Consider the following 24,809-nt stretch of genomic DNA (forward strand, 5'->3'; position numbering starts at 1 on the left):
TGAGCTTCAGGGCCTCAGAGATTTGTAAAAGTAAGACAGGTTTTCTGCAATTAGTTAAAAATGTTATTTCCACTTTGACTTACCCTCCATCACATCTGACTTCAAGTCAGTGAGATTGGATAGGTTACCAATATTTTGGGGACTGGATTTAGGGGAAGTTGAGTTAGGATGCATTTAGACTGGGTTATATATTTTTGTGATTGACATTCACTTTGATATATATTTCTGTCAAAGTGTAGGAATAACTTCCAGGAATCCTTCTGCCCACTTTAAAGGACATATCCTAGGTGGTGAAATAAGGGTGCAAAGTCAGGGGCTACATCCCAACACGAAAGCCTCCTACAGTGTCCAGGACCAAAGGATTGTGCAAAGAGAGGAGAAACAGGACTTGAAATGTACAGTATGAGAAACTGGTAGGCAGAAAAAGGCTTCTTTTCATCAGGTGTGTACAATTATAAGCAGGTAAATCTTTCTGTATAGCATCTAGTCAAAAAGGATGTTCCCTTCTGTCAAGAATATACTCAAAAGAGCAGAGCATGAACTATCCATTTACTAGTCTTTCTTTTTTGATGGGAATTGCATGACATAAGGTTCACCAGAGTTTTTGTGTTTGTGCAGTATAAACCCATACCAATACCACAAACAGCAAGGACATCTGTATGTGAAGTCACACATTTTATGCATCCCAACGTATTGGTTTGCACCTTACCGTATCTGATGTATCCCTTTCTGATGAAGTCTGGTGGTTCCTGATGAAATGGTATGCAGAATTGCCAGAATCAGCAAAAGTGCCTGAACTTTCTAAATTGCTAATGGTAAATAACAAATTTCAATCTATCACTGGAAGATTGGATGACTTTCTATCTTTATATAAAAACACTTCACGAGGAAGCCATTGGACGTTATATGATTTTATTTTTCACAGAATATCATAATAGCGACCAGCTGTCCACTTCAGAGGAGTTTAGCTATGGTAATGTCAGCTGTGAAAAATGGTAGTAAGGGACCCCGAGAGCGACCCCAACAACTTTTTGGAGGAACTCCAAATATTCCAAGAACTTGAAATCTTTGCCACTAGGGGAATTCTGAAGTTTCTTTTCCTTAAGGTTTCAGGGGGAATAGTCCAGCGAATGGTTTGGGGTGTAACCTCCAGTGAGTCTGTTTGTACACAGGCAAAAAAAAAGGGCCGGTTTTGTTTTCTTTCAGAATAGAAGTTGATATCGTCATGATGAGGTTTTGATGCTGATTTATGTTTGACTTGGAAACAATCCAATCTTTCTGACTCATAATCATACACTCTCTTCTTTCTGTCACGTTTCTCTTTACTGTGTATACAACTGTAATCGTGGTCCCAATGACTGTTGTTCTTCCTAAATAAATCAGATCTGGCCTTCTTTCTTTCTTGGCTTTCTGGGTGCATGTGAGACTTGCCTTGGTTTTTTGCAAGATGTGATTTAATATTTGATTCAGTTAAGGGAGCTGAAGAGTAACTTGTTCTGCTCATGGTAGTACATGAAAGCTTCTCTTCACTGAATGATACACTAGATGACCTAGACTGAATTTCCACAGTATTTGATGAACTATGACACAACCAGTCAGGAGATTTCATTTTGGAAGATGATTTATATTTCCTGCTTTTGTGGGACTTACAGGAAGGTGGTGTAATAATTAAGGTTTCCTTTCTGCACTCTCTAGTACAATGGGAACCTGAATCTTCACTGTAAAATGATTTCAAATCAGTTGTGATTTTGTAGAGATTTTCCAAAGGAACGCCTGTCTGTAATTCAAATAGAATTTTTTCTGATTCCTGACTTAAATAAGAGTTGGCTTCCAGAAACACACATTCCTCACTCTCACTTACTTCAAGACATGAACATTTGTCCAAGTCAGCTGGACTCTCAATATCTGTCTGAATATCAGTAAAATCTTCAGAAGTCTGAGTTTCATATGAAACAGCTGAACCAGTAGCATTTCTCTGGGTCCTTAAATCGACAGATTCATGTGTATTTCTTTCTTGAAACCATACATGGTATTGTTTGTTTTTTTCTGGAGTCACATGGAATTCTGACTCTGAAAGAACTTGAGTATCTTTCTTCCTCGGGCAGTGCAGATCATGGTCAGAAGCACACACAAGTGTTGGCTCTGGGAATTTTCTGATGAGTGACGAGTTTTCGTGGGGACTTTGCTTTTTGAAAGAAATATGTTGTTCTAACAGTTCTGTATCAATGGAAAGACTACCACTTTCTCCACCAGCATCTACATTTTTACACATTGCAATTGTGTTTAACTTATTATGTTTGGGAAGTACATTTGGCTTAGGTAACATACTTCCAACTGGAAGCCCCAGGAGAAAATGAAGGTATTTGTATTGTAAATCAAGATCTATTTGATGGAGAGATTTTTCCTCAAAAAGTAACAAAAGTCTGTTTTGTTGTTTTGGTCCTGTGAAACCAGGATGAATACAGTTAGATAAGGGTTTCTTTCTCTCATGAGCACTGGTCATTGCATAAGATTCTCTTACAATTCTGGGAAAGGCTTTCATTTGTATCTCCAATGTTTTCACAGAAAAGTGCATGAGGAGTTTGCCTTTTTCTTTTACTGAGAGGTTTTTGAGGGTATGAGGCAATAGCATCTCACTAGCAGAAGTCACTGAAGATGTTCCATTTTCTTGCTGATTAATACTCTGTAGCTTCGTGATTGTCTCCTCACTGCCTCTTGAAACATCAACAATCAGTGTCTTCATATTGCTGACAAGAGGTGAATCTTTTTGGTATTTATGTTTTGAGTTAGGTTCCATGGTATCAGTCCCTTCTAGAGACATAAAGCTTATTGTTTTATGTCTCGAATAGAACCTCCAACTGTTATCTTTTGAAATAGTCCCTTTTGGATAAAAGTTGAACATTTGTAAAGATTTTCTTGCCATCTCTGGTATCAGATTCATTTGTATTTCAAGTGCTTTTGACTCTAAATGATTAGTAAGCTTATTTTTTTCTTTGGGAGTAAACTGTTCTAAAAGGGATTTGTGCTGCATTTTGGGATATATTGCTGTTGATATTGTATCTAGACCCTCTGGAAAAGGTGGTGACTTCAAGTCGTCAGGCTTATAGGCTTGTATGTTATCCAGTTTATCAGAAGAAACTTTGTCTTGGATCATATTTTTAACCTGGGATTCAGAGATAGCTTTGGTTGCTTTACAAATGGGAAGTAAATGTTCTGCATTTGTACTGTCTGCAACTATTTTGACTTCACTACTTTTAACTTGAAGCGGTATGGGCACAGTTCCTGGGAAAGCTTTTTGTTGCTGAACCTTTTGTGTGGTCATGTCCCATACTGGTTCACTCTGATCCCTTTGCTTGGGTAACTTTGGATCTTCAAGCATAGATGGACACTCTGTGGGTGTCAGAATGCGTTTTAGAATCTTTTCTTCCTGTTTGATGATACGTAAGTCTGGTTTTTTAATGATCCTTGAGACATCATGCCCTGGAACAATCCGTTCTTTTGTTTGTGCCTTTAAGCATTTTTTATTCATTTCACTTCTGAGGTTTGCTTGTGATTTGACATTAGGAAGTTTCTGCATTTGTTGTTTGTCCACTACAAGTGGCTGGGGATCTTGTGGAACTGTGTTTGCAAAATTCTGTTCCCCTTTTACAATTGTTAAAGTGTCTCTCTTAGACATTCCACTAGTGTGTGGTGATTTTTCCTGGAATTTAGGAAGACAGATTCTCTTTTCTCTTTCTAGGTTTGTCTTAGAGTCAGTGTGAGGTGAACGCATGATGGAAATAGAAAGACTTCTGATAAATATTCCTGAGACATCTTTACTCCATGAAACTATGTTCTTTAACTTAACATCATACTCTAATTTCTTTCTATTGCTTGGTGTCCCACGCCCTGTGATATTAAGCATCTTTGGAATTGGGTGATTCTGGATTTTCATAGTTAAATATTTGGTGCTCAATTCTCTTTTCAGATCTCTTATTGTTAATCTGCCTTTCTGGTCTTTACATTTGGGAGAAAGAGGAACATATGAATAAAATGAATCCAGAACATTTCTTTGAAATAATTTTTGTAGTTGAATGCTTTGTTTTGCTTTAGATGCTTCTAGTTCTTTTTTCTGCTTTTGAATGATTAGGTGGCTGTTCTCCCTATGAGTGACGACCTGAGTCTTCATTTGAGATTCCTTTGCCTTTAGAGATGGAAGATGCAGGTGTGCACTACTGCTTGTGTCCATTCTTCCTCTCTCCTTCTCCAGATTGGCAGTCCTGGCCTTGTGCATCTCTGTTTTCTCTTCTTGCAGATGTAAAGCTCTGTTTGAGCCTATTTTTAATTTCCTTTCTTTCTGATTCACAGTACTATCATTGTCCATTTCTAATTTTTTCTGCTGTAGATTTCTATTGGTGTTTGCGTCTGTTTGATCTTTTTCCTCCAGATCCCCTGATTGAAATTGAAAAGTCCAGGGAGGGAATAGGGACTTCGGAAGCAATTCCAGAAAACCTTCCTCTTGTTCTGAAATGAGCAATGCCTGCTCCTTTCCCCCTTTTGCAGGGTCAATCTCTGTCATATCCATGTGTATTCCTGGTAGCATCTGTAGGCTGAGGTGCGCTGTTGTTTTCTTGTCCACATCTGTTTCTGATGGTGTCTTCTGCTTTCCACTTTGAAGGGGAAACTTAGAAAGGATAGTGTTTGGCCTGGTCTTGTGCCCATGTTTACACCGTCGGATCACTTGCTTTTTCATGACAATATCTTGTTCTTCCATATTTTGGGGGTCATTCCAATTGGTGACGATACTTATTTTTTTGAGTGATCCCTTTGTCTTTGGTGCTAACACTTTGGGAGAAAACATTTTGCTGATTTTATCATTACTTTGTACACCTTCCTTTGGCTTATCAAATTTACATGAACCTGCAAGTTCTGGAGATACTTTCGATGGAGTTTCTTGCTGGTGAGCATATCTCTCTGAAACAGAAAATCCTTTTGAACTTGCAGGGGTGCCAAGTGTGACATACAGTTCCTCAGATATTTTCCTTCTCAGTGAAACTGAAGCCTTAGGACTGATGTTATGGTTTAAGTTATCCGTTATTTCAGTTTCTTCTTCCAGACCTCCCATTTTAGTTGCATCCATTGTGGGATAGGAAAGAAATGCAGTAAAAGTTTCTGTTTTGTATTTTTCGGGCTGAGCCTTTTTCCCTGTAAAGAGCCATTCCAGCCTTTTCCCACCTCTTGTGGTACCAAACCCTGTGAAATAAATGTCCTCATCCTGGGAATTTAAAACTAACTGATTCAAATCTCCTTCTGACCTGACTTGTGAAGGTTCATTCCTTTGCTGGACGCTGATCATGAAGTTTGAGGTCAACTGTTGCTCTGCCTCTGGGCGGGGCACATACTGTTCTGCTTGCTTAACAGCATTTTTATCATCGCCTTCAACTGAGTCTCTATTTGTTATTTTCTGGGTATTTGAGGGTACATGGAGAGTTCGCTGTGGACAAGATGATCCTGTAATTCCTGGAGTGTCTTTGTCTATTTTGTTCCCTGAATGCAAATAAAGAGGAGGTGCTGATGGTATAGAAAGAAAAGTCCTTGACAGAACCACACATGCTTCGTCTTTATCTTCGTGTACTTTTCTCTCCAGTTTGTTCATATTCAACACTAATTCCTTTGCATTAAGGATATGTGACACTGGTGAAATCCTTGCCTCTTGGCAGTGTATCCTGACCCTCATATCTATCGTTTTCACTTCATGCCTGTTTTCTTTCTGTGACCTATGTGGTTTTCCTTTTCTTACATCACCACTCCTTGCCTCTGCATCTGCTGTTTTCTCTGTATCTGGTAATGCTGATGGCATTAGTGGAAGTAAAAAGGATGTCTTACCTCCAAGCCTCTCTTCATCTGCATGTGTAGCTCTCTCCAGTTTAAGGTTAGATGGCAAAGGTTTGGAAAAGAGTATGCACATTTTTCTTTGAATCATACCTGGTGGTTTATCTTGACCTTCATGTTCCTTTCGTCCTTGCCCTCCAATGTTCACGTGCAGTTCTGTTCTGTGGAGCATACAGGAACGAGGTGACTTCTTTGACTTCAAAGTTATATCTGTGCCTCTCGTATCAATTATTTTTTCTTGGTTCCTCTCTTCTTTTTGAGGGATATGTTGCTTTTCATTTTTAACATCTTTTGAGATATTACCAACAATGGACTCTCTATGTACAGTCTCCCCTATGTGTGATATTCTCTGCAAAATAGGTCTTTTAAGCCTTAGCATTTCATTATCTAAATGTGTTTCTTTATCCAATTCTAGTTGAGATAGAGATGGCAATGAAGTAGATTTGGTCAGAACCACACCTGGTTCACCTTCATATTCCTGCATCTTCTCTTCCTGATGTTTGGGGAATATTACGATGCTTACTATTTGCACGTCATCCTCTTCCTTGTTCTGCGACATATGTTTTCCTTTTTGTAGATAGATTAAAGTATCACCAGCAATTGGCCTTATATATGTGCCTCCCTCAGTATCTGGTGATACCTGGTGTTTTACTAGGGGAAAAGAGGATCTTGTTAATATCGGTATGCTTTCCTCCTGGAACCCAGTATTCACGTTAAGGTGAAGTGGGGAGGATCTAGAAGGACTCTTAGACAACATGACACCTGGCCCACTTTTAACTTTCTGGACCTTTTCTTCCTCTTGTTCTCTAGTTTTCCACTGAAGATCACTTAAACTGTGTGTATGTGAGACAGGCGATTTCTTTGCCTTCAAATACATTTTGTTGGGATCCAGTACACTGGTCATATCTGCAACTTTTTCTCTATCCTTCTCTTCTTTCTGTAGCAGGTGTGCTTTTAATTGCTTTACATCAGTTGAAAGTTCTCCATGGGTTGCTTCTGGACATGCTATTCTCCCTGCATCTGATGATTCCTTGGACCGTGACTGTGGGACAGACACTTTTGCAATTCTTATCATGTTCTCCTGTCCTTCTGTTGTATCAAACTTAAGATATGGTGGAGTAAGTAAAGAAGCATTAATGCTTGTCAGACCTGTAACTTGTTTATCTTCCTGAATCTTTCTCTTTTGTTCTTTACTTTTCCACTGCAATTTTTTGGTATTGAGTATATCTGAGAGTAGTAGTTGCTTTGCCTTCAGGTCTGTACATTTGGGGAGCATTTTGTCTTCCATATCTATTCTGAGTCCACCTTTCTCTTCTCCCCGTGCTATGGGTTGCACTGGTCCTTTTGAGTTGCTTAACGTGTAACCATGCAGTGACTCAGTATATGCTTTTTTGCCTGAATCTGATGAATCCTGAATCTTTAATGGTGGAAAACTGAATTGTGTTTTTCCTAATGTGCCTTCCATTTCCCTCCTTCTGGTGTCACAATTCAGGTAAAATGGAGGAGGCGGGAATGAAGCAGAAGATTTCCTCGGAACCACTCCAGGTTCCTTTTTGCTTTCCTGTACTCCTTCCCCTTGCTCTTCAATGTGCAAAGGGTAGTTCTTTCCATTGCATAGAAGTGCAAGTGGGAATGCCTCTGCTCTCAAATGTATCCTTTTGGGGAGTATTCTACCTTCCCTGCCTTCTATTTTTACTCTGGCCTTTGCCTCTTTATATGGCATTTGTTGATTTGCTTTTAGTATTACTTTATGTGAGCTAATCCCTTCATTTGAATTTGCACGTCTGCTTTTTCCTGCACCTGGTGATATAGGAAGCTTTAGTTGTGAAGGAGAGAATCTATGGTGAGAGAGAGAAGGCATGAACGGATGAGTTTTTGTCAGAATCACATGAGGACGTCCTGTCCTGTCCTGCTTCTGTCCTGCTCTCTCTTTCATGCCCCACTGTGGCTCCTTTCTCTTGCTCAGGGGACTGTGCTCAGTGATGCTGAACACTTGTGGAGGTGCTGATGTCTTTGACTTGAAAACGGCACCACTGGGGTGCATTAGGCCATGCATGGATACTGCTTGTACTCTGTCTTCTTTCTGTGGGAGGAGTTGTTTCTCTTTCTTTACAAGGCTCTCTGTTGGCTTTGTAGGTGCTGTTTGCCCTGAAGGCAGTGACTCCTGGATCTCAAGATGTAGCATAAAGTTTCTTGCTATTCCTGGTTCGCCTTCCTCTTCTTTTATTGAGTCTAACTCAAGGAAAGCTGAAGAAGTGACAAAAGGACAAGTTTTGCTCAGAAGCACAACTGTTTCCACCTCACCTTCTTGTGCTTTTTCCCCTTGTTGACTGATGTTCACCTGCAGTTCCTTTGTTTTTAGTATATGGGAAAGGGGTGATTTCTCTGCCTTCACAGCTATGTGCTTGGGATGCATTACACTTTTCTCTGAAATACTTGCTTTATCCTTTCGGATCTTGGCCATGTATTTTGTTCTTTTTGAATCACCTGTGATATCATTCAAATATGACAATGTATATTTTAATTTCCCTGTATCTGATGATGCTGTGTGCCATGAGGGTGGAAGAAAAGATCTTGTTACTCCTTGTTCCTCTTTTTTGCCTGCTGTTCCTTTGTCTAATTTACAGTGAGGTAGAGAAGGTATTGTCAGAAACGCATCTAGTTCACTTTTTCTTTCCTGTACATGTCTCAATTTTTCTTTTATGTTTGTTGGTACTTCTCTAGTTTTTGAGCCACTGCTGCCGGGAATATTGAGTGTCTGTGGAAGCGATAATTGCTCTGCCTCAAAAATTGTGCCTTCAGGTTGTATTACATAATCCACACTTATTGTTTTTCTTCTATCTACTTCTTTCTGTGGCTTGTATTCTTGTACTGTTTTTACGTCATTTGAGCTATCCACCCCAAATGACTTTGTATGTGCTATTTTCCCTGCATCAAATGATTTCTGCTGCCTTAGTTGCAAAGTAGCAGATTTTATTATTCCTTGTAAGTCTTCCTCTCCTTCTTTTCTTGTGTTCAGTTCATAACGAGTTAGAGAAGACTCAGAAGGCAAATGTAGGAAGAGAACTGTTTCCTGTTTACTCTTGTGTCCATCCCTTTTCCCTTGTTCTATGCCTACTCCATCTGCTTGCTGTTGCTCTACAGTTTCTCCATCCCTTTTCCCTTGCTCCTCACCTTCTCCGTCCTCTTTCCCTTGCTCCTGGCCTTCTCCATCCCTTTTCCCTGGCTCTTTAGGATTCAGTGGTAGGTTCTGTGAAATTGCCTTCTTTCCTTTCAGATCTTTGTCTTCTGGATGCATTAAGTCTTTCTCAGCTGATATTTTTACTTCATCCTCTTCTTTCTGTTGCATGTAATCTTTTGCTTTTTGTACTTCACTTGCGATATCACCCTCACTGGGCACTCCATTTGCTTTTTTCCCTGTCTCTGATGATTTCTGGTGCCTTAGTTGTGAAACACCAGGTCTGATTATTCCTCGTTGGTCTTCCTCTCCTTCTATTCTTGTGTCCAATTTATAATGGGTTAGAGAAGAACTGGAAGGCAAATATAGGAACAGAACTGTTTCCTGTTCACTCTTGTCTCCATCCATTTTCCCTTGCTCTATGCCTACTCCATCTCCTTTCTGTTGCTCTTCAACTTCGTGATCCATTTTCCCTTGCTCTTTGTCTTCTCTATCAACCTTTTCTTGTCCTGCACCTCTTCTGTCCTCTTTCCCTTGCTCCTCACGTTCTCTGTCCTCTTTCCCTTGCTCCTGAGCTTCTTGATCCATTTTCCCTGGCTCTTTAGTATTCAATGGTAGGTCCTGTGAAATTGCCTTCTTTCCTTTCAGACCTTTGTCTTCTGGATGCATTATGTCTTTCTTAGCTGATATTTTTACTTCATCCTCTTCTTTCTGTTGCACGTAATCTTTTGCTTTTTGTACTTCTATTGTGATATCACCCTTACTGGCCACTCCATCTGCTTTTTCCCCTGCCTCTGGTGATTTTTGGTGTGATAGTTCTGGAAGATAGTATCTTGTTATTTCAGTGACATACTCTGCTTTTTCTCTGCTTGTATCCAGTTGTAAACGAGAAGGAGAAGGGATGGAAGCGCAGGCATTCGTCAGAAGCACACTTGGTTCACCCGTAATATGTTCTATCGTTTTCTCTTGCTCTTTGATGTCCAACTGAATTCCCTGTGAAATTGATGGTTTCATTTTCTTCAAAGCCCTAATTTTTTCCATTTTTCGCCTCTCCTGTTCTTTTTGCAACATAGATTCTAGGGCCTTTTTTACACTGTTTGAGATATTATCAGAAATACACTTTTCATATGCTATTTTCTCTGTATCTGATGACTCTTGGAGATTTGGTTGTGAAAAAGCGGATCTCATTTTTATTCCCATGGCTTCCTCTCCTTCTATTGTGCCCACTTTAGAGTAAGGTAGAAAAGAGATGGAAGCAAAAGGTTTGCTCCAAATCTCGACTTGTTTATCTTCCTGAATCTTTCCTCCTTTTTCTTTGACGTTCAACTCTAATTCTTGGAATACTGAAGGCTGCTTCACCTCCAGAGCTATTCTTTTGGAATGCATGATTTTTTCCAAAGCCTTTTCCACTCTGTCTTCGTCTTTCTGCGGCATATGTTTTGCTTTTTCGATACTGCTTAAACTATCATCAATTGGCTGCTCACATTTTTCCATTGTACCTGATAATTCCTGGTTTGTTGATGATGAAAGACAGAATCTTGTTATTCCTCTCATGTATACCTCTTTTATTCTAGGATTCCATTCCGAGTGAAGTGGAGAAAGAATAGAAGCACAGAGTTTATTCTGAACTACATTTAGATTACTTTCATCTTCCTGCGTCATTTTCTCTGGTTTTTTATTGCTCCGTTGTGGTTCCTTTCCATGCAGTAAATGTTTAAAAGGTGATTTCTTTCCTTGCAAAGTGATACATATGAGGCCCATTATATCTTTCACATCTACTATATTTTCTCTGTCTTCCTTCTTTTTCTGTGGAAAACACTTTGATTCTATTACATTACTTAAACTCTCTCTATTAATTGACTCTGCAGATGATACTCTTCTGACATTTGATGATGCCTGGAGCTTTAGTGGTGGAAGGCAGCCCTTTAGAGTTCCTGACTTATCTTTACCTGCTTTTGTTCTTGAATTTGAATTACTATGTGACAGAGATGGTAAAGCAGTACACAAGTTTGTCAGTTTCATACTTGATTTACCTTTACCTTCTTGCATCTTGCCCTCTTGTATTGTAATGTCCAACGGCAAAGGAAATTCCTTTATACTGAGTGTATGTGACAGTGATGACTTCCTTGGCTTCAAAGGACCAGGCTCTCTCATTTGATCTGCTCCAAACTCAGATGGCTGGATACACTGTGGAGCTGTTTGAAACAAAACCTGTTGTCCATACTCTTCCTTCTCCCTCACTTTTGCTTTGTTTAGGGAATTTCTTGTTTCAGAAGATTGTTCATGTGTATCCCAGGTACTAGGTGATTGCTCCATATTTATGCATAGTAGACTAGGTATGGAAACACATATAGATTTTAGCTTTGCATTTAATGCAGCTTTATGTCTCTCTACTTCTGTCTTCTGTGCTTTAAAGTTCTGTTTCTGCTCCTTATTAATGCTTACAACAGCATAACTTGCAGTATCAGGTGATTGTGAAACTGCTGATTGCTTTGCCTGCAAAGGTCCACCTTGGGGACTTGATCTGTCAGCCATTTTAAGGCTGCCATTCTGTCTTTTCATTTCTTCTGAAGCAGGCGAATGCCTGCCAACAGAATCTGGGACAATTGCTGCCAAATTATAGAAAGCATTTTCTTTTAAAACAGAATGGCCAATGTTCTGTTTATCATATTTATTTGATATGGCATCATCTGTTGCCTCACTCAGTTCTGCACAATTATCTGATTTCTCCATCCTTGGGAGCCCAACTTTGAGACTTTCTTTTCCATTTTTGGTTTTTTCTATTTTTACATTTTTTTCTGAATTCCCTTTGTAAATCTGACTTTTTGAGAAAAAGGTTTCTCCCAAAAGCACATCTTCTGATTTACCAAGATGACGATCTTTTCTAAGATACGTATTTGCCATGAAGTTTTCTGCACAGAATGGATCCATTTCTGTAAGATGTTCTTGCTTCTCTTCCCCATTTTCTCTATCATGTAGTTTTGCTCCCTTTACCAAGTTGGAAGTCCTTCTCTTGTCAATGGAATCAGAATACCTTGCTATCCCTTCAGCTAGTGACTCTATTTGTGTTGGTTGTGTGTGACTTAACCCTGATACTCTCAAGTCTATCTCTGTTTGGAATCCACTTTGCCTTTTAATGTCAGAGGAATCTGGAGTGAAGGAAATAGTATTTGGAAATGTATCAGCCACATTTTCACCTTGCCACATTGCTTTCAGTTTGGTTTTTAAATTGGATTCAAGTTTCTTCCTATGTTTTGTAGTAAACTGCCTATTGATTTTATGTATCTGTGAAATTGGTGATTTCTTTTCCTTCATAGTTAAACATTTGGGATTCAATATAATTTTCCTTTCTGATAACTGTATTGTGTTTTTCTGGTTTTTAGAGTCAGATAAAACAGGCATGAAGAAATCTAAAGGACTCAAGAAAGTTGCAGCTAAGTTTTCTTGTACTTCTTCCTCTTCCTCTGTAATATGACCATGATTTTCTTGGCGCATTCTGTTGGATACAGTTTTTAAATAGGATTTAAGTTTCTTCCTGTGTTTTCTGGTACACTGTCTATTGACTTTACATATCTGTGAAATTGACAACTTCTTTTCCTTCATAGTTAAACATTTGGGATTCAATATAACTTCTTTTTCTGGTAACTGTGATGTGTTCATCTGGTTTTTAGAGTCAGATAAAACAGGCATGAGGAAATCTAAAGGACCCAAGAAACTTGCAGCTACATTTTCTTGTACCTCTTCCTTTTCTTCTGTAATATGACCATCCAGATTTTGTCGGCGTGTTCTGTTAGACAGAATGCCCCTCGCTGCTGTATTGAGTAAGAGTTTATCAATCATTGATTTGGATGGTGGACTCTTAGCATATTCAGTGGCACTAAATAATGCCTCTCCTATACTTGTGCACCATTGCCTCCCTTTCATCTTGTACGTAAAGCGGTGTTGCTTTTTCTTTCTGTGGTTTTCTGTAGAATATCTTATGATATTAAACAACTGCGAAATTCGTAGTTGCTTTGCCTTCAAAGTTACACATTTGGGACCCATTATACTTTTCTTGCCTATAAACTCTAATGTATGGCTCTGGTTTTCGTATTCAGATGACATGAGGCTGGAGAAATCTAAAGGTTTTAAGACTGTTCGTAAGTTTTTTTGATTCCATGCAGTTTTCTCAGAAATAGAACTACCCCATTTCCTTCTGGGATCTTCATCCCAAGGGGTATCACGTGGTATTGAACCAAGCTTTGATTTCCCTGTTTTGGGAAATGAAGTCTTTAGACCTTCCATACATTTTATTGCTTCTTGCATATGAGGACTTTGTTTCATCATGTATCCAGAAATAGGCTCTAAAACAGTTTCTCTAAAGTGTGTTTCTTGCTTTGTTTTTTGCACTATGTGAGACAAATTCCAAGATCTGCCTTCGGGACTCTTCAGTTCAGATCCTGGTTTGCAAGGGTCAGGATCTTTCATCTGATGTGTACTGAAACTGAGGTGTTGACTATAGCATGGAACTGATTCTGATAACATTTTTTGAATATTTTTATTTTCCCTTTCATGTTGTACATTCATGTTCATTGCATTACTAGATCCACTTTCCATGTCAGTCAAATTTGCCTTCTGTGCCTCCCCACCATGTGGTGATTTCTGTAACTCCAGGACAGTTGCTTGTAGATCTTTATTAAACTCTGCCTTTTCCCCTTTACCCGAATTGTGCTGTTCCCCCATACATTTCCTATCAGTTGGTACACCACATTTTATTGCACCAATTAAAACTTCACCGTTTACTGAGTCCTCTGATTTTAGAGGAAGAAGTTTTGAATTTACTGTACATATTGTGCCATGTTGGGTCTGGAGGCATTTCTTTGTCTCCTCTCCTTGTATTGGCTCTGCAGGCTGAAGTTGCTGTGGGACATCTTGTTTGGTAACAAACAGAATTTTCCTACTTCCTTGGTTTTCTAATTTGTGAAAGTCAAGATCCTTCCCCTGACCTGAACGGAATATGAAATGTTGCAGGTGCTGTGGAATTACTTTTAACAATGCCTCCTGTTTCCTTTCTTCTTGCTCTTCATCTTGAAGACGGGTTTCTTTAATGTCATGTGAAGTAACACCATCTTCACGTGGAGATGTATCTTGCTTTACTTGAGTAGGACTGAGTCTTTTTTCTCTTAGCGTGTCTTTTTCTGTTTCTACCTTGCCATACTTGTTAATGTCAGGTGTCATAGTCAGGAAAGCATATGTTTCATCTGCCCCCTTTTTGCCTTGATGCACTTCTTTCATTTTGGTTGTCAAGTTAGAGCTCAGTTCTTTTCTATGGTTGGGACCAGCACCAGCCTTGATATTGAGCATGTATGAAATTGTTGGCTTCTTTGCCTTTATAATTCCACATTTGGGATTCACTAAAGTTTTCATGTCTGAAAATTGTTTTAAGTTTCTCTTCGTTTTAGGTGTAGATAAAGCAGGCATGCAGGAATCAAAAATCACTGTCTCTTTCTTTCCACTACCACCAGCCTGTTCCTTTTGATGGCTAGAATCAGATGAGATACAACCTTCTCTTGCATAAAATATGATTTCATCAACCTTTGCTTCCCCAGACTTTAGAGGTGAAAACCTAACATGACTCTCTACCTTTTCAAATGGAAATTGATCCAGTGTAGGGCATGAAGTAGGCTCCAAAATAGTTTGTGTAAAATGTGTTTGTGGTTGTACCTGAATATTTGTATTTCCTGGTTGGTTCAGTTCCTCATCTGATTTGACAAGCTCATTATCCTTCTGATATGCATTGAGTATGAAGCCATGGCTGTTCTCCAGAGCCTGTAAAGCTTTGGGAGGTGGACTCTTAGGACCCACAGGGACTTTTATGTCATTTTCTGTTTTGTTGGCTTTTTGTAGTTCTTCAGCTTCTAAAGGACCCATTTGGAGACTAGTCTCTAAAGCAGTTTGTTTAAAACCTGTTTGGTGCTGCAAACGTTGTCCATTAATAGGTAGCTCCAGTGTTAAACAGTTCAGCACTGGGTCTGATTCAAGATGGATTTCCTTCATTTGACCCGCCTCAGACCCCAGGTGCTGGCTCAGCTGCGGCACTGCTTCTAATAAAACTTTATGTTCCTCTTCCTTTCCATCTTCCAGTTTTTCCTCTCTGTCATGGGATATACTATTCTTAGCAAAGACATCAATGTATGTCTTATCTGCTGTTCCTCCTTGCTTTAATTGAGACGCAGGGAGACAGAACTCTCTCTGCATTGGAGAGCAAAGGGTATTTAGACATTCAGGTACCAATCCTTTGGTTTGGTTTATCTTTTTAAACTTAGTCATAAAGTCTAATTCTGATTTCTTTCTGTGGCTTGTGACACTGACTGTCTCTGAGATTGATGGCTTCATAGCTTTTGTATTTACACATTTGGGCTTTGCTGTACTTGTTGTGAGTGCAAATGTTACTCTCTTCTTCATCACTTTAGAACAAGATAAAACAGGCGTGCAATAATTGAAAGTCTCTGGCGAAGTTGCTGGTAAATCTTTTGGTATTTCTGTCTTTTTTTCTGCAAAACAGTAACCCATTTCTCTTGTATCACTTCCATTACTTGGAATATCACTTTCTCCTGTTTGGTTTAAAGGGTCTCCAATCAGTGATTTTCCTGATACTGGAGAAGGCGTCTCTGAATCTGCAGTGCATTTGCAGTCTGTTTGTGTGTTTTGAGTACTCTTCACATTCTCAGCATGAGATAGTTCCATTATGGGAGAGACAACAGACTCCATAATAGTTTCTGTGAATGGGATTGCTTGATGCATTTCTTTCTCTGTTTTAATCTCCTTCTCTAGATGCACATCAGGTCCAAGGTTCCAGCTATCATGCAGGACTGCTTTTGGTAGAGTTTCTTTGACGCCTTGTACTTCATCTTGCAATTTAGCATCTAGTGTGTTTTGGGATTCATTTCCCTCGTTAATGAAATATGGATACTTTTCTTCCCTTTCAATTTGGGATTCCTCTTGGACTAGCTTGATATGACTGTGATTCTCTGCATTTAACCTGCTATACATTCTAGTATTAGGCAAAACAGACATGGGAGGGTAAATAACATTCAGAAGCATACCTGCCGCAATTTTATCTTGCAGTATCTGTTTAATTATAATTTCAAAATTGCCTCTCATTTTTTTCCTGTGGTTTGGAGTACCACATATATTGATATAAGGCATCAGTGAGATTGCTGGCTTCTTTACTTTCATAATTACATGTTTGACACTGAGTACACTTTTTGTTTCTGATAATTTTTTTTTAATTTCCTGCCTTTTAAAATATGGTAAAGTAAGCAAGTGGTTATTGAAAGACCCCAGGGCAACTGCAGGTAAATATCTTTTCATGTCTTCCTTTTCTTCTACAATATGACTATCCATTGTCTTTTGGAGGTTTCCACCAAATGGGACACTATACTCTGTTGTTTCAATTAAAAGTTCACCAACTGGCAAGTTCTCTGGCATTGTAAGTGGATTCTTTGGATCTCCGGCACTCTCTCTGTCTGTAGGTCTATCTGTGCTTTGCTTCACCTTCTCAACTTGAAATGGATCCATCACAGGGCATGGACTAGTCTCCAAAACAGTTTGTGTAGAAAGAGTTTGTAGTTGGACCTCTTGCTCTTTATTTGGGGCTTTACTACTTCCTGAACTGATCTGTTCCATTTCGAATTTGACATACTTGGGCTTTTGCTTTAGATGTATGCTGAAACTGAAGCCTTGTGTCAGCTCTGAATTTGCTTCTTTCTCCTGTTCCTCTCTATCACATTGTTGTGGCTTTTTAAATGTAGAGCTCTTATCAATGTATTCTGCATTCTGTGTTTCCTTCTCATTTAGTAATTTCTCTTGCTTTGATGCTGAATGACTGAGCCTTATTATTCTTAACGTGTCCGTCTTGGCTTTTAATCTGCTATGTGTTTCTGTATCGGGTAGTTGAGAAATGGTATAAGTGGCACTGTGAAATGCATCAGACCTTTCTTTATCTTGATGCATATTTGTTATGTTACTTCCAGTGCTGCATTCCAGTTCCTCACTGTCACATAGGTCACTGTCTTCTGTAACATTAAGTATCAACGGTTTATTTTCCTTCAGACTTCCACTTTCTGTACTCACTTGAATTTTTATGGCTTCTAATTCTTCACTGCTTTTATGCATTTTGCTTCCTAGGGAAATGAGCAAAGGGACATTTGACAACTCCAGAACAAGTTCCAAAAAGTCTTTTTGTTTCTGTGTATTTTCCCTTGGAAAGCACCTTTGCATTTTTGGTGCGCTGGTTGGTAACTCCTCTCCATTTGAAAGTTGAAGATGGGAATTCTCTGAACTTTGTAGGTCCTCCTGTATTTTCATTCTATTGTTCGATTCCATTTCGGGAGAGGACACAATTTTCTGCATAGGTTTTGACATAGCTTCTTCTAAAGATATCTCGTGCTTTGGAATATGGAGATCAAATGGTTTTTTACTATTTGGAACATGAAATTCTGTAATACCAGTTCCCTTTGCTTGTGTAATTGAGTCTTTAAGAGATTCTTTACTCTTCCCATTTGTTTCTACTAGTAAACAAGGTGCTTTTAGTTGGACAGTGTTGACCATGAAGGATTGTTCTAGCTGAGGTAACATTTTTGGTGAAATGTTTTTTAGTCCTTGGTTTTCTTTGTCATACGCCTTTTCCTTTTTAGTAATACCTGAGATTCCTGTCTCCTCAAGAGGACTTACAGGATTGATTTTCTCTGTATCTGGTGACTTATTTTGCTTCTGCAGAAAATGTCCACATTTTATTAAACCCAGCATGACTTTCACCAGTTGTTTTCTGGAATATTTTTTAACATAAGGCAGAATAAGCTTGGAAACAGAAATAAGATGCAAAGCTATATCTGATATATCTTTCCTTTCATGTAATTCTTTCTTCTCAGTGTTATTCTTGCATCCTAACTCATTCCTATTTTTTAAAGTGCGACATACTGTGATTTGAAATACTTGTGAAGTTGGTGTTTTTTTGGCTTTTAGACAAGGAATGTTAAGACTGAGTTTGCTTTTACGGTCTGGTGTTTTTCTTCTATTTTTCTGCCCTTTAATGGTAGACAAAAGAGGCACTGAGCTATATACAGAATCCTGGTTCAATTCTGATGAAACAATGTGTTGTTGGCCTTGTGGTTCTACACTCCTTAGTTGTGGCATATCTTCAGTAACTAAATTTGGATTCGGAGTTAAAACTAGAAGTTCAGCATTCTTAAAAATAGTGTCTTGCCCCTTAATTGAATAGTTAATCTTGTTTGAATTTATAAACCAAACAGAATGTTGGTCCTCACCTAAGTGTTCATCAGACTCCAGGCCCTTTACTGAATATTGTGCCTCAACAATTGATGGAACTTCAACAAAATGTTGGTTCCTATCCAAATCTTGGGACTGGAAGGAGTCTTGTGTGCTGCTAGAAAATGGCTTCCTCATCACATCTTCAGTCTGGGCAAAGTTGCTGGCCTTGCTATCAGGCTGGCTGTTAATTGATGCTTGGTTGTGATTTATATATTGGGCTTTACTAGTAAATTGGGCTTCATAAAGACCTTGATTCAGAAAAGCATTTTGTCCTGGAAAAGAATCCTGTGCTTGGACAGAAATAACCATTCTAACAGAAGGTTGATTCTGATTTAAGGGCTCTTGAGATCTTGAGCACTGATAAGTAGTTCTACTCCCTAACTTAGTTCTGGGTTTTGAAAGAATTTTATTTCTCACATTTTCTTCCAGAAGTCTAACTTGATCTCTAGAAAGAAATAAGTGGGCAAGAGGGCAACGTGCCACATCTAGATCTTCATTTTCTACAGTGAATCTAGATGCTGAAAAGCTAAGATCAGAAGAAAATCCTGAATTTTTGTTTTTGTTGGTTTCCATCATTGAAAATAATTTCTTGGAGGAAAATTGTATTGTTTCATATTCTTTGTCTGGATGCTGTGTATGGCTTAGACACACTTCCTCTACTTCTGAATAAAACAATGACAAAGATGAGCTGATTCCATTTGAAGATGGCACATGACTTTCACTAGAGTCACTTACTTGATCTTCACTTACACTAGTACCTGACCATATTATTTCATGTGGGAATAAAATTCTATCTTCAAAGTTACATTCCTTTTCTTCAGATGTAAGTGATGAAGTAATTCTTTTTTCTAAAAAGGTGCCAACTCTGAAATATAAGAAAACAGTGTACAAATGAATACTAGAATATATTTCATATAAGAATTACCTTTCAGATTTAAGAAAATGCAGCAGTGTATGAAAACAGATCAGCATAGAGATAAATTGGAAAATCATTATCCATATTAAAAAACAATTCATTACTTAGTTCTTCTCACTTAATAAACTAATCAACTGAAAAAGTGAAGTAAATCAATTATATATCTCAGAGACTATATGTCAGCATCTCTAAAAGTCTATTTTTGACAGGATTGGGTCAAAGTTGCTGGATTAAGATTATATTATTTTACAAGGAATATCTTTTCTGTTCTCTATATGAAAGTTTTCACAAAAAGAAAACATTCTTATGGAAATGTAATAGGTACAACAGAAGAATACCAATAGTGTAAACTAGCTGTCTATAGATAAATCCAGATTATGTTAACAGTTCTTTGAGATCAACAGAAAAGCCTACATTTTAGGGAAGCACATCTCAGTACAATTTTGGGCTGGAGTACTGATCATGGATGATGTGAACTTGCCAACAGCCATGTACCTCAAATGACCCTAGTCTCAGTCTAAGAAGTGCTCAGACCAACCGCATCAGCATCATCTGGTGTGATGGTTAATTTTATTTGTCAATTTGGCTGGGCAGTGATGCCCAGAGATATGGTCAAACATTATTCTGGATGTTTCTCTGAGGCTGTTTTGGATGAGATTAACATTTATATCAGTGAACTGTGAGAAAAGCAGATTGTTCTTCCTAATGTGGGTGGGCATGATCCAATCAGTTAAAGGCCTGGATAGAACAAAAGACTGATACCTCAACCCCCTGACATACTCCAGCAAGAGGAAATTCTGTCAGCAGACAGGCTTTTGACTTAAACTGCACATTTTAGGCTTGCAAGTCACCATAATTGCTTAAGCCAATTCTTTAAAATAAATCTCTCTCTCTCTCTCTCTCTCTCTATATATATATACACACACACACACACACACACACACACACACATACACATATCCTACTGGTTCTGTTTCTCTGGAGAACCCTGACAATACACCTGGAAACTTATTTGAAATGCATATTCTTTGGTCTCATCCCAGCACTGTGGAATCTGACGTTTTGAAGGTGGGGTCAAAAAATCTGAGCTTTAATAAGCTCTCCAGCTGATTCTGATACATGATAAATTTTGATAGTCACTGTTTGATGCATGAGCAAACCTAAAATCAAAAACTGGAATGCATATAAACTAGGTCAGATAATTCTAGTAGCTATTTGTTTGGAGAACACAGATTACCTCTTACTTTACTGTATGTGTGACTTTACTTTTAAATAACCCTCAATCAAAGTAGTGAAGGCAGTATATGAAATCCATCATGATCTACCCAACCACAAAAATTATTTGTGCTAAATGATTACTTACAGAACCGAGAAATAAAAATGAAATGCTAAGTTCCACAAATGACTGAATCGACATCCTCTTGACCAAGGGGACCCCAAAGAAATCTTGAAAAATGAATTCCTGACCATGATGGGATGGGAGGTCAGACAGGCCTTATTATACCACCTCCCTCCCTCGCTACCATTAGGCTTTCTTTCCTAAGGGTAAACAGAACAGTCCTTTGGAAAGGCTTGCACCACCCTTGGTATCAACCAATGACCTGATGCTGCCCCTCCCTTTCGCTTTCAACAGAACAACCAGCTAGCATTCCTTCCTGATAAGAGACCACCAACCACAGAGTGGTTCTGCCCAGTCTAGGGAGAATGTGTGGTGGGGGTTTTCATGTCCCCTGCTTCACCTTTTGATGTCAGAGGGCCAAAAACTCCACCCTCAGATCATGCTAAAGCTGCCATTTTTTGAACATGAGTTCCATGGAGAGGAATGAAGCTCAATTGCTCATGCACACATTTCTCCTTTCATAAATATTCATGACTCCTCCTACAGCTTATTGACTATGAGTATTATCCACCTCATTCAGCATGATTTCCTGTCTTATTCTTCCTGCCCTCCAATGGCCTGTTTCTGGCCTCTGACAGGAGGCTACACTTCCCAGTCTGTCAGAATGGCTACCCTGCAGGCTGCAACCCTTTATGAACACCATCATTCTTTTCAAAACACCATCATTCTTCAGTTGACACAATGAAATCTCATTAATCTCGATTTGGGTAGTTAGAATTTGGGATATTTTAGGCTATACCAATGATTTTGTTTTTTCATAGATAACACAAAAATATTAGGTAAATATTTAAAATATGTTAGTTTTCAAGTTCTCTCCATTTTTAGAGCACTTATTAACCTCTAATGTATAGGCTATTTTATGGGCTGAATTGTGTTTCTCTAAAATTCATATGTTGAGGTCCTAACCCTAGTACCTCAGAATGTGACCATATTTGTAGACATGGCCTTTAAATAGATTATTAAAGTTAAATGAGGTCATATGGGTAGGCCTTAATCCATATTTGGAGATAAGGCCATCAAAAGGTGATTAACTGCTGTCTTTATTTAGAGTAGGGCCCTAATCCAATATGACTGGTGCCCTTGTAAGAAGAGGAAATTTGGACACAGAGACACCATGGACATGCATATACAGAGAAAAGAGCATGTGATGCACATGTGTGTTTATTGCAGCACTATTTACAATAGCAAAGACATGGCATCAACCTAAATGCCCATCAATGATAGACTGGATAAAGAAAATGTGGCACATATACACCCTGGAATACTATGCAGGCATAAAAAAGAATGAGTTAATGCCCTTTGCAGGGACATGGATGAAGCTGGAAACCATCATTCTCAGCAAACTAACATAGGAACAGAAAACCAAACACTGCATGTTCTCACTCCTAAGTGGGAGTCGAACAATGAGAACACATGGACACAAGGAGGGGAACATCACACACTGGGGCCTGTCAGGGAGGTGAGGGGCACTGGGAGGAAGAGCATTAGGACAGACAAATACCTAAAGCATGCTAGGCTTAAAACCTAGATGACGGGTTGATAGGTGCAGCAAACCACCATGGCACATGTATACCTATGTAACAAACCTGCACGTGCTGCACATGGATCCCAGAACTTAAAGTAAAATTAAAAAAAAAAAAAAAAGAAAGAAAAGAGCGTGTTAGGACACAGCAAGAAAGTGGCCATCTGCAAGTCAAGGAGAAACACCTCAGGAGAAACCAAGCCTTTCAGCCTCCAGAACCATGAGAAAAGAAATTTCTGTTCTTGAATGCCACTTAATTTGTGATATGTTGTTATGGAAGCCCCAGCAATCGAATACAGACTGTATACACATCTTTGTTATCTGCCCATTACTTTTAGTATATAGTCTTTGGTAGTAAAGTCTATTCTTCAACTAAGACAAAATTTTGGGTTGGATGATCATGATGTCTACTCTCCAGCACCTGTTCTACCTCAGATTATTAGGCTCAGTCTAATACAGTAATCCCATTTCTGAGTGATTAGTTTAGGAATGGGCATGATCTAATCCTAATATAAGAAAATGCTGAAGCAGGCCGGGCAGGGTGGCTCACGCCTGTAATCCCAGGTCTCTGGGAGGCCGAAGCAGGTGGATCACTTGACATTGGAGTTTGAAACCAGCCTAGCCAACATGGTGAAACCCCAACTCTACTAAAAATACAAAAAGTAGCTGGGTGTGGTGGCAGGCACCTGTAGACCCAGCTACTCAGGAGGCTGAGGCAGGAGAGTTGCTTGAACCCAGGAGATGGAGGTTGCAGTGAGCCAAGATTATGCCATTGCACTCTAGCCTGGGCAACAGAATGAGAATCCATCTCCAAAAAAAAAACCAAAAAAAAACCCTGAAGCAAACCATTTCCCAAAATCCAATAATCCAATGGAAGATCAGCAGTTTGCTTTGCTCATTGAGACTATGCCTGGTCAGCAGAGTTCTCTCTAATTTCTCATGTCACCTCCTGACATATAATTTATTTATTATGTTGTCATTTATTGTCTGACCCTCTCTCACCCCCACACCCTGTTTTGTTTGCTGATGAGTCTCAAGGGCCTACAGCAATGCCTGACACAGAGTAGGCAATCAATAAGTATTTGCTGAATGACCATCTCCACCTCCAGGCTTCTGATTGCTAACAACAAACTGACCCAACTCTTTCCTCAATTTCAGTGAGAAAAAAATCCCTCATTCACAAACCATTCATATGTGTTTAAAATCATGTGACTGATTTTAGTTAAGACTTGGAGGCAGAAGCAGGAGAGAGTTGACTACAGCTATGCAAAGGGCTCCCATTTAAACATTAGGTACGTCTTCCCATTTGTGAGATGTCCTTTGGCCTCTCCCCACCAAGGAATCTTAATTGGCCTTTGAGATTTTAAAAAGAACTCCTCATTCTCTAGGAAAAGAGGGACAGTTCTAGAGCCATGGTAACCAGTAGCAGAACCATTTGTAAATCAATCAATGGCAATCCTATAGTCATAGTAACAAATAAACACAGAGTCTGCTTTTAAACTGTTTTATCTATCAATGACAACTCCCTTTAGGAAATGCACTTCTGAAACCAACCAGTCAGTGACAAGTTTAAGCTTTGAAAGTCAGGTGGTTGGTGGCAGACTCTCACTCAAGCATGAATCTATGGGTAAGGCCAACCCTAAAACAAACCATTCCCCCAAATCTGATATAAGGTCAGCCATTTGCTTTGCTTACTCAGACGATACCTGGCCAGCTCGGGTCCCCGGATTTCAGATACTAAGTGGTGGTCTCATCCTTTACGCCACTCAGTCCTAAGCCTCACACCACTACACTTGCAACTCCCTCTGTTCTGCTCCCCTCTGCCCCCCCAGCTACCCCCTTTCTCCTTTGTCTCATTTCATAAGCAAGATAAAATCCACTCCATCTCTAATGCAGTACATTTTAACCATTCTGATGCTTAGGCTTCGGCTGGTATACCCTTCTATTTCAAAATAATTTATTAAGATGCTGTCCCACTATTTCCAATAGCAAAGACATGGAACCAACCCAAATGCTCATCAATGATAGGCTGGATAAAGAAAATGTGGTACATATACACCATGGAATACCATGCAACCATAAAAAAATGAGATAATGGCCTTTGCAGGGACATGGATGGATGAAGCTGGAAGCCATCATTCTCAGCAAACCAACGCAGGAACAGAAAACCAAACACCACATGTTCTCACTCCTAAGTGGGAGCTGAACAATGAGAACACATGGACACAGGGAGGGGAACAACATATACCAGGGCCTTTTTGGGGATGGGGGACGAGGGGAGGAAACTTAGAGGACAGTCAATAGGTGCAGTAAACCACCATGGCACACGTATCCCTAAGTAACAAACCTACACGTTCTGCGTATGTATCCCGGTTTTTTTTTTAGAAGAAATTTTAAAAAATTAAATGAAATAGGCCAGGCGCGGTGGCTCGCGCCTGTAATCCCAGCACTTTGGGAGGCCGAGGTGGGCGGATCATGAGGTTAGGAGATCGAGACCATCTTGGCTAACATGGTGAAACCCCATCTCTACTGAAAATACAAAAAATTAGCTGGGCGCGGTGGCGGGCGCCTGTAGTCCCAGCTACTCAGGAGGCTGAGGCAGGAGAATGGC

At 39.3% G+C, this 24,809-nt stretch overlaps 1 protein-coding gene across 1 annotated transcript in view; it reads right to left on the reverse strand.

The window, feature by feature from the left end:
* Positions 1-895: 895 nt before the first annotated feature.
* Positions 896-24,809, reverse strand: part of CCDC168 (coiled-coil domain containing 168) — a 26,637-nt gene continuing 2,723 nt past the window's right edge. The window contains exon 4 of the mRNA XM_032151265.2: positions 896-19,226. Coding sequence (XP_032007156.1) covers positions 980-19,226 — 18,247 coding nt within the window. The 3' untranslated portion in view covers positions 896-979. The remainder of the gene's footprint in view (positions 19,227-24,809) is intronic.

The sequence above is a fragment of the Hylobates moloch genome, unplaced genomic scaffold, assembly GCF_009828535.3.
Source record: "Hylobates moloch isolate HMO894 unplaced genomic scaffold, HMol_V3 SCAFFOLD_4, whole genome shotgun sequence".
NCBI classification, from domain to species: Eukaryota; Metazoa; Chordata; class Mammalia; order Primates; family Hylobatidae; genus Hylobates; species Hylobates moloch.